The following is a 13,578-nucleotide window of genomic DNA, read 5'->3' as shown; positions in this document are numbered from 1 at the left end:
TCGAAAATCAACCGTCGAAAAAGAGTTTTGGTGTCGTGAAATTCTATTGTGAACGAAATTTTTCGTTTTATCATGAGATCTTTTTCGTTTACAATTTTGATATCGATTCAAATCAAGTTCATAGTTAACAATAGCAAATATTTTTGTCGAACGAGATACACAAAAGGTACCAAAACAGATATTTATCGATTCGATCGACTTTTATTGCATCGAAAGTTGACCGACACTCGCAATAAGGGCCACCGTTAAAAAAAAATTGAAAAAAAAAATTTAATAATTTTTTTTAATTTTTTAGAAAAGTTTTTTTCCGAAATTTATGTTTTATATTTATTGCATAATTTATATGGAAGGTACCGTTTGTAACTAAATTCTTTTTATTCTTAAAATAAGAAGTATACGCCCGAGTGAAACTTTCTACTAAAGCGAGATAAATCCGACTTACTGACAACGTTCGATAAGAAAAAAAGCTAAAAAAAATGAAGAGTTGATCTCTCCAGTCCCCACGCATTCACTTTCAAACTCAAACTGTTTGAATACAACCGCTTCAGGTCGTTTAGAAACCATCCAAGACGAGAAGTAAAAGATTTTAGGTAGCCACAAAATAATAAGTGCTTCGATTGACTATTAAAATAGTCACATTTAACACTTTTTAACTATTTAAAATAGTTATCCTTATATTAAGGGCAAGTTGTACAAACGTGGGTCAGAATCGGTTTAGCAATTTATCTCTCCGATTTCGGCGGATTAACTGTGGATCAAGTTTGGTTCAAGCATGACTTTAGCTATTTTAACATCTTGAACGAGTGCTAAACTGCACCTTTAACACCTATTTCAAAAGATAAAAGTTGCTGAACCACGAATTAAATATTTGTACAACTGGCCTATTTTTTTCTCTGAGTGTACGGCAATATAAGATTTTTTGTTTGGTATTAACAGCTTTTGGTTTTTCATATCTTCGTCTTCGACGTGTGAAAATCTATGATCTGCATCTGCATATCTCTGTATTAGGGATGTTGCGGATGTGGATTTTTTCACATCCGCGAATGCAGATGCGGATTTTTGAGAGTTAACATCTGCAGACGCGGATGTTCAAGGTCTTATATAAAAAATTAATATAAATTAATTAAAACAATGATACAGTTATAAATAACATTTTTATTAATTTCAGTGAGAGAAATTAAAAAGAGGTGCATTAGACTTAATAAAAAGTAACACCGCCACCTTATCTGCATCAAGTCGGTTACACAGAGGTTGGTTAGTTAAGCCCGCGCTACTTAATACATATCTGTTCCCTAGAAAAACTGCCTTGTGGGTAGAAATTATCGTTAAAGATTTCACTGGCACTGACCCTTTTTTTCAGGAAAGAAAGATCTATGTATATTAATAGCCTGTTTTCGCCTCAAATTTGATAGTTTCGCAAATTAGGTCAGTTCGAATTCCAAATTCTAAAACTTCCCTATACAATTTGAAATTCAAAATGAGATAATTTTCGAAATTATCCAATTTCGGCTCTAGTGAAAACGGTCTATAAAATTAACACTTTTGCATTTTTTCTGTGTTTTGCCTACAAAAATCAGTCACAGACCGTTATACTACGTTTCCACCTACCCTAAATCCGAGGTTTAGCTAAGTAGATTTAGCACAAATCTCGAGTTTTATTCTAAATCTCGGATTGAAATTAGGTGAAAATCTTTGATTTAGGGTAGCTGAACCCAAATCTGAGATTTAGCGAAGTAGATTTAAAATAAATCTCGAGATTTATTCTAAATCTACTTAGCTAAATCTCGGATTTAGCGTAGGTGGAAACATAGTATTACTCGATGTGAATCCCATTGGTACGCGCCATTCGCCGGCTGCACCCAACTTCTTTCTTGTCGCATCTTCTTTGCATCCGCATTGATTATTGCGGATGCGGATGTCCCAATTCATGCGGATGTTCCGCATTTGCGGATGCGGATGCGAGTATTCGCAGCATCCCTACTCTGTAGTATAGATATAACTTGGTCGATTTCCCGTTCGAAGTAAATTTAAAGAAATTCTCTATTTCTTTTTTAAAAGTTCTGAATGCAGCCATGAAAATTTGTGTTTAATCGAATTGGCATCACTTTTTTCCAAAATGTCAATAAAAAATAATATTCTGCATTGTTGGCAACTTCTCTCATACCCCAAATGAGACAAAACACACAAGTGAATACCAAGAAAAAAAAATAAATTCTTATTCGAAAAACAAGTGTGTGAGCGAGCTAGTATCAAGCACACACCAAATTTTTCTTTATTTTTGTTGTAAAAAAAAAGTGAAGTCCAAAAAAGAAAATCCCTTGCTGTTTGCTAATTTTCTCTCGCACTTTGCGATTAAAAGCAGAAAATAAAATAAACCCCCAAAATAATAAAGAAAAGTTTTTTTATTGTTGTCTGCATGATAAAGTCCTGCTGTGAATTACAATAAACTTTATTCTTTTTTTGCCAACCAAACCTGAAAAATCAACCTCTCCTCCACCTCAACTTTTGTGCTCGCGCTGCCTCTTTTTTTCTTGAGTCATCAACGAGATCTTTTTATTAAAAAAAAAAAAAACTTTCAAATAATTCTTGAAGCTCGCTCGCGAGAAAAAATAAAGAATTCGCAAAGTGTTTGCTGTATTTTAGTTGTGTATATTTTTTAATTTTATTTATTTCCATAAAATTTTGTAAATATCAAAGCTCCACTTTTTGGACACAAGAAACCTTCGAGTTTGTAGATTCCCACATCTCTTATTCTGTGGTGTGAGAAGATGGCGATGGAAATTGGCACTCAAATGAATGGTCATACGGCTATTGGTGCAAAGAAAAAGGATGCTGCCGAAAAGGAGAACTTATGGTAAGATTAGAGCAAAGCCAAGGCCCATTTATAATAGTGTAACCTCTAAACAAAGAGAAATCTTGACAACACATCATCATCAATTCCATCTGGTGTCCCTGAAATTGAACTTCTTTTTTATCTCTTGCAGTTTTTTTTTTTTGTAGTTTTAGTTTTTCCGAATGAGTTGTACATTATTTTGCATATCAATGAAATTGCATGACTTCATACGAAGACTTTTTGAGTAGAAGTTGAAGACCCTCCCAGTGAGTAGTGGAGTGGTGACTCTGGGCTCTGGTGAGTGGTTTTAATTACCTACAAAAAGATGATTGGGAGAAGAGTGTTGTAAAAGGTAACTGTCAATTTATAGTGACAACACACACCTTTGCCAAAAATGGTAAAAAGGTGTTGCCAATTTGGTTCAATATGTTTGAAAAGATTTATAAGAATTTATCAATCTAACCAAGAACTATAAGTCTAATGGGTTAATCGATAGGAATTGATGATTTAAAAAATTTATAAAGATTTTTATTTTTCATAAAATACAAAACCCGATAACAATAATTAGGATTCCAATCACGTAATTCAATCTATTGTGTTGAATCACAGGTGGAAAATACAAATTGCTTTGTTTCGGGTTGCCTGTTGTTAACATTATGAAAAGAACATCTACTTTAAGGGTTTTCTTTTAGGAAGGCTTCTTATACTTAATTTAATAAACTTGATCTGCTTGTTTAAGATGTTATGAATATTTTCTCTGAATATTTATATACAATTGAAAATTTAAATAGTAACCTTGCATTTATTTACTTTACTTCATTTTATTTATTTAGATATTATTAAATCATAGTCCAAAGCTCAATAATAAAACTATTATGTACTTATCTCTGCTAAAATCTGTTTTCCAGCATAAAGTCAGTTTAGATTTTTGAGATATCTGTGATTTGTAATTTTTTTTATAGCATCTGGCTACCATTCTGGCTAAAGCCAAGTGTATCCATCCAGAATAGATCTTGGTAAACATTTAATGGAAGTAGGTAATCAGATTCTTGAGTTTAATTATATTATTCATTTTTAAAATGATTTATACCACCAAACATAACTGAGTTTTATTTGCTAATTAAAAGATCACGTTCTGACCTCGGGTCATATATCTTTTTCATTCACTCCAGCGAATACCCTTTAGTACTTATTTTGACATTTTTTGTAGTTTTGTGTTCCTTCACCTAACAAAAAGGTTAAAAATGTTTTTCTCCGGAGTAATTTGAACCCAGGAAGAATAGGCCAAAAAAGCCAAAGAAAGAAAATTCGTAACAGTCTGATGTTTGGTATACAGGTTGGTATTGAGGTGGTTTACAATCTGTGAAAAGTCCTGAAAGTTCTTCCGTCCGTTGGACCCGTTATAGTGTGCCAAAGGTCACAAAAATGGGTTTTTCTTTTATATCTCAAAAGAAGAAAAGGATTAAAAAAAAAAAAAAAATTTCTACAAACTGGTATGTATGTATATGAGCTGAGCTATTTTATCACTTGTATCTTGTATCACTTACTGTTTAGAAATTACAGTCCTATAAATATTCCTATCTAAGGATAAGGATTTATGTAGAACTTAAATGCTTAAGTTTCGATTCAGCAAACGGGTCTTAATATAATGATGCTGAGCTGTATAGACGGGTAAGCAAGAAAAACCAAAAAAAGAGGAAAAATCGCCTAACATTTCCTAAAAAATATCTGAATAAAAATATGCAATTTTGAATGAGAGTGTTTTGGACAAAGGTTAATTGCATTAGATCCGATGGCAAAACATTTTTTGTCCTTCACCCTAAATGTAAAGAGTACAACGCATAGTATTAATCTGAAAACGATGAAACAAGAAGGATGAAATTTGATGGTTAAGTGGATGGCGAAATGAATAAATTCTCCTATCTTAATATACTTAAGAATACCATAGAACCATATTTTTTGCCAGTAAATTGGATATTTACACATAAAAATGACCCCAAAACATGCATCAAAAATAGTACAAGATTGGTTTTTGAAGTAAAAAATCGGTGTTTGCAGCTGGCCAGCTCAAAGTCACGATCTAAACCCACAGAAAATGTATTGAACATACATTTTCAGACAATAATATCCTATGGTAACAGACATAATTTTCAAAACAGGCGGTGTCCTCTTTTGTAACATATAAATCAACCAAAAATTGTGATTTGTTTTAGATTTTTGAAGTGAAGTTAAGTTACAATCAAAATAAATGTAAAACAAATGATGACATTTCTTTGTTATGCTTGAATTATTTTTTAACAATTTTACCAAAAGGATAAAAACGCATCCATAAAATAAATATCAAAAATCTAATTTTAGGTCGGCAATATTGAGCGAGGTTCAAAAGCAGGGCAGCACAAAACTTCCATCGAACAAATCTGTTTTAGTATTAGGTGATAATGCCACGGGAAAGACAACACTAATCGCTAAACTGCAAGGCGTTGAGGATCCGAAGAAAGGTTCTGGCCTAGAATATGCTTACATTGATGTTAAGGACGAATACAGAGATGGTAGGTGTATTTATATTTCAACATTAAACTAAGAAATTGTCTTAATATTCGAAACTTTTCCTCCTTTCTTTCAAATTAGATATGACTCGATTAGGTGTTTGGGTTCTTGATGGCGATCCAGGTCATGTAAATCTCTTGAAGTATGCCTTAAACGAAAATAACTATGCACACACCTTAGTGATACTCACAGTGTCAATGACAGCACCGTGGTCATGGCTCGAGCAACTTAATCATTGGATAAAAGTGCTTGCAGAACATATTGAGAGCCTTAAATTGGATCCCGAGGAGAGTAGAGATGCCCGCCAACGTCTAATTACTTCATGGCAAAGTTATTGTGAAGTTGGCGATGATCTAGATCCTGGTTCTCCTATAAAACGATCAGTTCGTAATAATTCTGTTGATGATGATGATTTATTGCCTCTGACAGAAGGGGCGCTTACAACAAATCTTGGTCTAGATATGGTTGTAGTTGTCACAAAAGTAATAACTTAAAAAAAAAACATTAGCATCAACATTTTTTTGCTTATTTATAAATTTTGTATTATACCAACAGACCGACTATATGACGACATTAGAAAAAGAATACGATTATAGGGATGAGCATTTCGATTTTATACAACAGTGGATACGTAGATTTTGTCTACAGCATGGAACATCTCTGTTTTATACCAGCGTTAAGGAAGACAAGAACTGTGATCTGCTCTATAAATATTTAACTCATAGAATTTACGATTTACCATTCCGTACACCTGCGCTTGTTGTTGAAAAAGATGCTGTTTTAATGTAAGACAGAAAAAAAAAACAAAAATTAATAATTGATTTGAAATAATTATTTAATTCTATGTTTAATTTGTTAGTCCTGCTGGATGGGATAATCTAAAGAAAATAAGTATTTTGTACGAGAACATGCATTCATGCAAAGCCGAGGATTACTATACGGACATTATTATCGCTCCTCCATCCCGGAAGGTAAGAAAATACACATACATTATAACAATTATAATTGAGACTTTATAAACAAAGAGGGAGTTTAAAACAATTTTAGCTCCCCAAATTAACTTCTTAAAATCTGAAATCAACTATAATTTGGGAATAATTTAGAGTGGAAACTAAAATTTAGCTTACTAGTTATATGCAAAAACAGTTGACATTTTGGAAAAAAAAACACAAACCTTTGATCGAAAATTTTAATTGAAATATTAAATAGGGAATACAAGATCAATTTTGTCTTGATTTCCCGAGGCTGTAATTTTATTAACGCACTATTATCTTAACAGTTTATCGCTCTAATTGCACCTGTTGTGCTGAAGAAATCCATCTTTTCATGACCTAAGTACTGAGAGTCGATAAAGACGATACTATTTATTATATACGAGTTTTGTATTAAAAAGTTTTTTTTTATTTGTTTCTACATGTTTATTATAAATTATTTTTAATCCTATTTCTTGAATCAATCAATTGTTGTATTTTAATTTATTCCTATTTTTTGTTGTTTCTTTAAACAGTTTCGTCCTTTTTCAGCTTCATTCGTTTAATTTTCTTCGCAGCATCAGCACATTTAGTTGTAATTGTTGCTCTTACAAGTTGCGGAGTCACTTTAAATCTATAGCAGATAAAATGAGTAATATCAGCCGTTTTGTTTGAATCAAGTTGAGCTTTGATTGGTCTTTCGCGTCCACGAAATGCCGGTGATTGATTTCCAGTAAGTGAATGTGTCGCCAGGATGTCTTCGCCGAAAATCACATTGCAAAGGTCCCTTGTTGCACCAGCAGAATCCTTCCATCGCAATGAGTCAAAGTCCTTTCGACTGATTTCCGTTCCGTTTGGTCCAAGTATCAGCATTTCGGAAAGTGGGCCCGCAGAATATGGATATTCTATTGAACATGGGCTTTTGGATCTATGTTCTGGATCTATTTCTGTATCACTTTCGTCTGAACTGCTTTTTCTTTTTCCACTTGATGATTCCGATGAAGTGTCAGAGTCTTCGTCACAACAAGACAAATCCGATTCGCTGTCTGAAGAGTCATCTGATAGGCTGTCCGAGTGTGAGTGATTATTCCTTTTAATGATTGAAAATTTGTAATGCTTTTCGCTGTACTGCTCTTGAAGTTCCTTTAGTTTTTCCATCACTTTGTTGAATAAATTGTCGTAATCCTTATGACGCAACTCAATTCGCTTGATTAATTTTAACAGGTCTTCATCCGTTTGGGGTTGGTTTTCTTCAGGAATGGTTGCTATTTCTTCCTTCAGTTGCAATTTGTATTCTTCCTCCTCTTTTGGTTCTATTTTTACATTATTTGTATTTTTGGCTTCTTGTTGGTGTTCCTCTTTTTGCAATTCTTCTTCTTCGTCCTCTAGCAGTTTATATTCAAAAACTTGCTTTTCACATAGTTCTTCATCGTACGGTTCCATTATAATTATCAGCGATAGCCCCTCCATGTTATATTCGATTTCTTCAAGTGTGTCCTTTATACCATAACCGAAATAATCGTCTAATGTTCTTGGTACTTCACGTTCTTCTGGTAAAATATAATTTTCAATGTAATCCATTATGTTGTTTTTTTCCTTTTGAACTTGTTGGAGGTTTCAGTTTGACTGTGAAATCTATTTCCGATTTTGTGTATTTATTAGAAAAATAATCAATGAATTCCAAAAGGGAGCTACCTGGCTTAAGCTTTGAAAAACATATTTTTTCATTGCCGTTTAATTTACAGGTAGAAAAAAAGGTTATCTCTTTTGGAAAAATTAGCCAAATGTAAAATTACTGCATATAAGAAATGGTCATAAAATAGATTATGCTATTTAGGTATGTTTTTGTTTTATGTATTCAGTTTTTTATGATTAGATTATGATTACTTTATTTTTCAAATTGGTAACCAAAGGATGTTCTTAATATCTTATAAGCTTGGTAATGATTTCGGTCGAACACATGAGGACTTATTGGTTTTCGTGATTTTATAAACTTAAAGTGTTTCACTTGCATACAAATTTCATATCCACTTTTTGTAATAATACAAAAATTCGCTCCTGAATTTGGAATTTAATAAAAAAATAAATTTAGTTAAGGCGAAAAAGAATTGAACCTTGAAATGAAAGCTAAAAGACTGAAATATAAAAAAATTAAAGTATTATTTCAAGGTTCAACTGGGTTTGTAAAATAAAAAAAAAATATTTTAGCGTCCGTGTGACATGTAATTTATAAGTATTTTTTAATAACAAACCAATGAGACCAAAATCAGTTAGATTCGCTAAATTTTCCAAGCAAACAAATTGGAACTCGAGATAACAATCACACATAACATTACGATGACTGAGAATGCCAAAAAAGTGGATCCCGCAATTCTGTGTGTATGTCCGTCTTTTTTAGAGATGTTTCGGATGTGGATTTACATCCGCGGTTGCGGGTTTTTTTTTTTTTTGAAAACGGATTAAAACTTCTAGAACATCAACTTTATCATGAGACCTTAAGATCTACCAAGTTTCAAGAAAAAAGATTGCTTCTTCAACGAGATAAACTGGAAACAAGGTCAATATGTCTTCTCCGTTACTTTGGAATGGCCGAATAGTCAAAACGTTAACGAACGTATGCCGTAGTTCGACCTCTGGATTTAATCTGTTCTCACAACTGTCGATTCAACTCTCGTTATGGTCATAGAAACATAGTGATTTTGGTCTTATTGGTTTGTTATTAAAAAGTAATCATAAATCACATGTCCTTTTAATAGGCTTTTTTTGTATTTTTCAGTATATTAGCGTTCATTTCAAGATAAACTTTTTTTGTATTAATTAATTGGACATAATAAATTTTTGTATTAAATCCAAATTCGGGAAATTTTTCTGTAATATTGCAAAAAGTGCATATTCAAAATTGTATGTACATACATATATGAAACCCTTTAAGCTTATTAATTCACGAAAAGTCTTCATGTGGTGGACCGACTTCATTGACTTAAAGAAATCCTGTGGTAACCAATTTGAAAATTAAAATAATCTAACCATAAAAAATGAATCCATAAAATAAAACATAGGTACTTACATTGCAGATAGATTTTATGATCTTTTCACAGGAATATAGTAATTAACCTAATCCCTTCCAAAAGAGATAACCTTTTTTCTACCTGTTGCGCCGCGTGTTTTTTTTCAATTCCAATGGCTAATTCAACGGCAATAAAATTTTCAAAACTTTAAGTCAGGTAGCTCCCTTTTGGAATTCATTGATTATTTTTCTAATAAATACACAAAATCGGAAATAGACTTCACAGTCAAACTGAAACCTTCAACAAGTTCAAATCGAAAAACAAAACAACATAATGCATCACATTGAAAATTATATTTCACCAGAAGAACCAAGAACATTAGACGATTATTTTGGTTATGGTATAAAGGACACACTTGAAGAAATCGAATATAATATGGAAGGACTATCGCTGACAATTATTATGGAACCATACGATGAAGAGCGATCTGATCTTAAGCAAATTTTTGAATATAAACTGCTAGAGGACGAAGAAAAAGAACTGCAAAAGAAAGAGCACCAACAAGAAGCCGAAAATACAGTTAAAGTAAAAATAGAACCAAAAGAAGGGGAAATAGACAATTTGCAACTCAAAGAAGAAATAGAAACCATTCCTGAAGAAAACCAACCCCAAACGGATGAAGACCTGTTAAAATTAATCAAGCGAATTGAGTTGCGTCATAAGGATTACGACAATTTATTCAACAAAGTGATGGAAAAACTAAAGGAACTTCAAGAGCAGTACAGCGAAAAGCATTACAAATTTTCAATCATTAAAAGGAACAATCACTCACACTCGGACAGCCTATCAGATGACTCTTCAGACAGCGAATCGGATTTGTCTTGTTGTGACGAAGACTCTGACACTTCATCGGAATCATCAAGTGGAAAAAGAAAAAGCAGTTCAGACGAAAGTGATACAGAAATAGATCCAGAACATAGATCCAAAAGCCCATGTTCAATAGAATATCCATATTCTGCGGGCCCACTTTCCGAAATGCTGATACTTGGACCAAACGGAACGGAAATCAGTCGAAAGGACTTTGACTCATTGCGATGGAAGGATTCTGCTGGTGCAACAAGGGACCTTTGCAATGTGATTTTCGGCGAAGACATCCTGGCGACACATTCACTTACTGGAAATCAATCACCGGCATTTCGTGGACGCGAAAGACCAATCAAAGCTCAACTTGATTCAAACAAAACGGCTGATATTACTCATTTTATTTGCTATAGATTTAAAGTGACTCCGCAACTTGTAAGAGCAACAATTACAACTAAATGTGCTGATGCTGCCAAGAAAATTAAACGAATGAAGCTGAAAAAGGACGAAACTGTTTAAACATATAACAGAAAACAGAAACAAATTAAAATACAATTGATTGATTCAAAAAATAGGATTAGAAATAATTTATAATAAACATGTTGAAACAAATTTTACAAAAAAGCCCTTTTTTTTCATGCAGTTTTGCGTTAACAATGAAAAATTAAATGTACGACTGGATCGCACGTACTTGCTCTTGTAGTTCAAAGGATTAACCATCTCCAGACCATCTCCCGTACTATTTTTGTCTCGTTTCCTTTTTTTGGCTTGTACATCTCATACCTACAATTTAAACACATTTTCAAAAATATCAATATTTTTTTCCTATCAATCACATCCAAAATCGGCACGGTTTTCGTTCTTTCTATGAAATTATCAAAATTTCTTCTTGCAGACTGTTTCGAATCGAGAAGCTGAGGTTCAAACTGAAGACGAACAAACTTTCCTGCAGAGGCAACAGCAAATTCTTCAACAAGGTCAGGGTCAAATCCGTGGAGAATCGCCACTGCGTTCTCAAGGTGGTAATAAAAATGTTACACGAACACCAGGCTCGACAAGTCAAAGCTCGCCCATAAAGGTAAAATTAAAAAAAAATAATATTTGCCAAGGTAAAACTATGTTCCCTTATAATTTTTGTTTTAGATTGATCCTAAACTCAATCCATCAACACCTGGGGGTGAGGGTGTCCTTGCTAATTTCTTTAATTCTTTACTGCACAAAAAATCAGGTTCGCCTGCAACTCCACCGGGTACACTCAATTCACCTCGCACAGCTAATGGCACAGATGTCTCAATTACACCCGAAAAGTTTTCAGTACGCACCGACGCAGCTGCTGAGCTCGATAGACTGGCAAGGAGTGTGAAAAAGGATATTGATTTTTCGCAATCAGATTGTTAAAAAATAACCGCCAACGCCAATGGTTAGCAATGGATGGTTAAATATAGCAATATTCACAAAATCCAACTTAATGATGTAATCCCAATTGTTTCAATAAGAGGCAGTTCTCAGCGCCTGCGCAGATATATAGTTTCAGCTTACAAAATAATTAACTTATTAATTTTTATTATAATAAATAACAAAGAAAAAAGATGTTATAATAATCAAATTATGATAACTTTCTATTGTATATTTATGCCCAATGAAACGAGATTAAATTTCAGTAAGATACAATTATTGTAAGTTTTAATTGAAAAATTCGATAATTTGGTTCATGTGGTGGTAATAGCATTTTATGCAGCAAATGAAAATTAGAAGATGGATTTTATTGCCATTAAATTTACTTACTGAGGCAAATAATATGTTTTCTTTTTCTTGTGTCTGCTGAACCTACTTTTTTTTTTGTTGGACGGAGTATGTTATTTAACCATGGAAGGTTATGCTTATTTTTAACGCACAATGAAGTTATCCTTCGTCGAATCGACGAAGCCCATCTTAAAACCTACGCTCTACCCAAACTATGGTGGATTTGATTCTGAAATTTCGCACTAAAACCTTTCAACATATTATTTTCTAAGCAAAAACTTAGATTTTTTGCAGAAATCATAGTGTTTTCCTCACTTAAAATTAAAATTATTTAGAGATGTTTTTAGGGAAATTTCAAATTTTGAAAAATGTGTTCGTCGATTTGACGAAGCATAACCAAACCATCTAGGGTAAAAAAAAATCTTGAACGCGTTATTTCTTTTTTAACGGATGTGCGATTCTATTGTGATTGATTTGAGAACGATTCAATGAAAAGGTTTTTTGGCCTTACTTCCGAAATTATCTCATTTCGGATCTACCCAACGCTAATGACTTAAGTCCTAATCGGATAAGCACCACCCGCCCGGAAAAATTGAATTTCACTTTTCCCCTATTGTGAGTTCCGGGCGAAAAGTTGTTCACATTTGGACATCTCTTGGTATTTTCGACTTTTTTTCAGCTAATATGCGAGGTATTCGGTAGCTCTTCGTACACTTAAATTTTGGTGCCGAACAAGAAACTATTTTAGCGGAAAATGTAAATTCCCCTCGAGTGAAACTCGCGATACCTTTTAAAATTTCGGGCGAACAAAAATATTCCGGGCGATAAACATTTCACGTGAAACTCACAATAGGGCTGATTGTGAGTTCCGGGCGAAAAATTGTTCACGCTCAAACATCTCTCGGTATTTTCAACTTTTTTTTAAAGTTATATGCGAGGTAGTCGACAGTTCTCCTCTCACTTAAATTTTGGTGCCGAACAACAAACTAGTTTAGTGGAAAATGTTAATTCCCTTCGGGTGAAACTCACGATACCTTTAAAAATTCCGAGCGAACAAAAATATTCCGGGTGGAAAACCTTTCACGTGAAACTCCCGATAGGGCTGAACACAATTGAGGGTCAGAACTCAGAAGAACCAACTTACAAAAATTTTAAAACCACAGGCACCATCTTTTAGAAATCCGTGCAGCTGCTTGCATATATATATGTATACGCCAAATTGCATTTTTTGGACTAGGTATGCAGTTTAACGTTTTCGAGGTTGCTCTTTTCAAAACTGTTATCCGTTTTTTTTCTATCTTTTTTCGTTGCTGAGCTATTCACGTATTTTTCGACGTAAACAGCAAATTTTGGCTTTTAAAGCCTGGTACGCTGCTCGCGCTTAATTTTAGCTCCCATACAAATTATCGAAAAATGTTAGCCGGGATAAAATGAGTCCCATACAAACTATCGATAACTTGTATGGAAATTTTATCTTGGCTAAAATTTAGCGCGAGCAGCGTACCAGGATTTACGCCAAATTTTTCATGCAATTTATGAAAATTTTTATGAAAATTTTTATTATTTTGACGAACGTCTTAATGCGGTTATGTTTTTTTTTTTTTTTGACGTACGT

General features: G+C 33.3%; 3 protein-coding genes across 3 annotated transcripts; 2 read left to right on the top strand and 1 right to left on the bottom strand.

Annotated features, from left to right (window-relative positions):
• Positions 1–2,212: 2,212 nt before the first annotated feature.
• LOC129910187 (cytoplasmic dynein 1 light intermediate chain 1) lies at positions 2,213–11,891 on the top strand. The gene is made up of 7 exons (XM_055987461.1): positions 2,213–2,854; positions 5,192–5,382; positions 5,462–5,862; positions 5,936–6,165; positions 6,240–6,351; positions 11,116–11,298; positions 11,364–11,891. The coding sequence occupies exons 1-7, from the start codon at positions 2,769–2,771 to the stop codon at positions 11,616–11,618; spliced, it is 1,458 nt and encodes a 485-aa protein (XP_055843436.1). The 5' UTR covers positions 2,213–2,768; the 3' UTR covers positions 11,619–11,891.
• LOC129910188 (early boundary activity protein 2-like) lies at positions 6,826–7,932 on the bottom strand. Its single transcript, XM_055987462.1, has one exon. It carries the CDS (start codon positions 7,930–7,932, stop codon positions 6,880–6,882), a length of 1,053 nt encoding a protein of 350 aa, XP_055843437.1. The 3' UTR covers positions 6,826–6,879.
• LOC129910189 (early boundary activity protein 2-like) lies at positions 8,062–11,090 on the top strand. Its single transcript, XM_055987463.1, has one exon. It carries the CDS (start codon positions 9,693–9,695, stop codon positions 10,737–10,739), a length of 1,047 nt encoding a protein of 348 aa, XP_055843438.1. The 5' UTR covers positions 8,062–9,692; the 3' UTR covers positions 10,740–11,090.
• Positions 11,892–13,578: the final 1,687 nt, after the last annotated feature.

Source organism: Episyrphus balteatus, chromosome 2 (assembly GCF_945859705.1).
Source record: "Episyrphus balteatus chromosome 2, idEpiBalt1.1, whole genome shotgun sequence".
In the NCBI taxonomy this organism is placed as follows: Eukaryota; Metazoa; Arthropoda; class Insecta; order Diptera; family Syrphidae; genus Episyrphus; species Episyrphus balteatus.
Note: the sequence above shows the minus strand (reverse complement) of the source record. Positions and strands in the feature narration are given on the sequence as shown.

Excerpts from the sequence above, each read along its gene's own strand:
- LOC129910187 (XM_055987461.1), top strand. The coding sequence starts at position 2,769 with ATGGCGATGGAAATTGGCACTCAAATGAATGGTCATACGGCTATTGGT. Across the intron at positions 5,383-5,461 it reads TAAGGACGAATACAGAGATG|ATATGACTCGATTAGGTGTT; the intron begins GTAGGTGTATTT and ends CTTTCAAATTAG. Across the intron at positions 6,166-6,239 it reads GAAAAAGATGCTGTTTTAAT|TCCTGCTGGATGGGATAATC; the intron begins GTAAGACAGAAA and ends TTAATTTGTTAG.
- LOC129910188 (XM_055987462.1), bottom strand. The coding sequence starts at position 7,932 with ATGGATTACATTGAAAATTATATTTTACCAGAAGAACGTGAAGTACCA.
- LOC129910189 (XM_055987463.1), top strand. The coding sequence starts at position 9,693 with ATGCATCACATTGAAAATTATATTTCACCAGAAGAACCAAGAACATTA.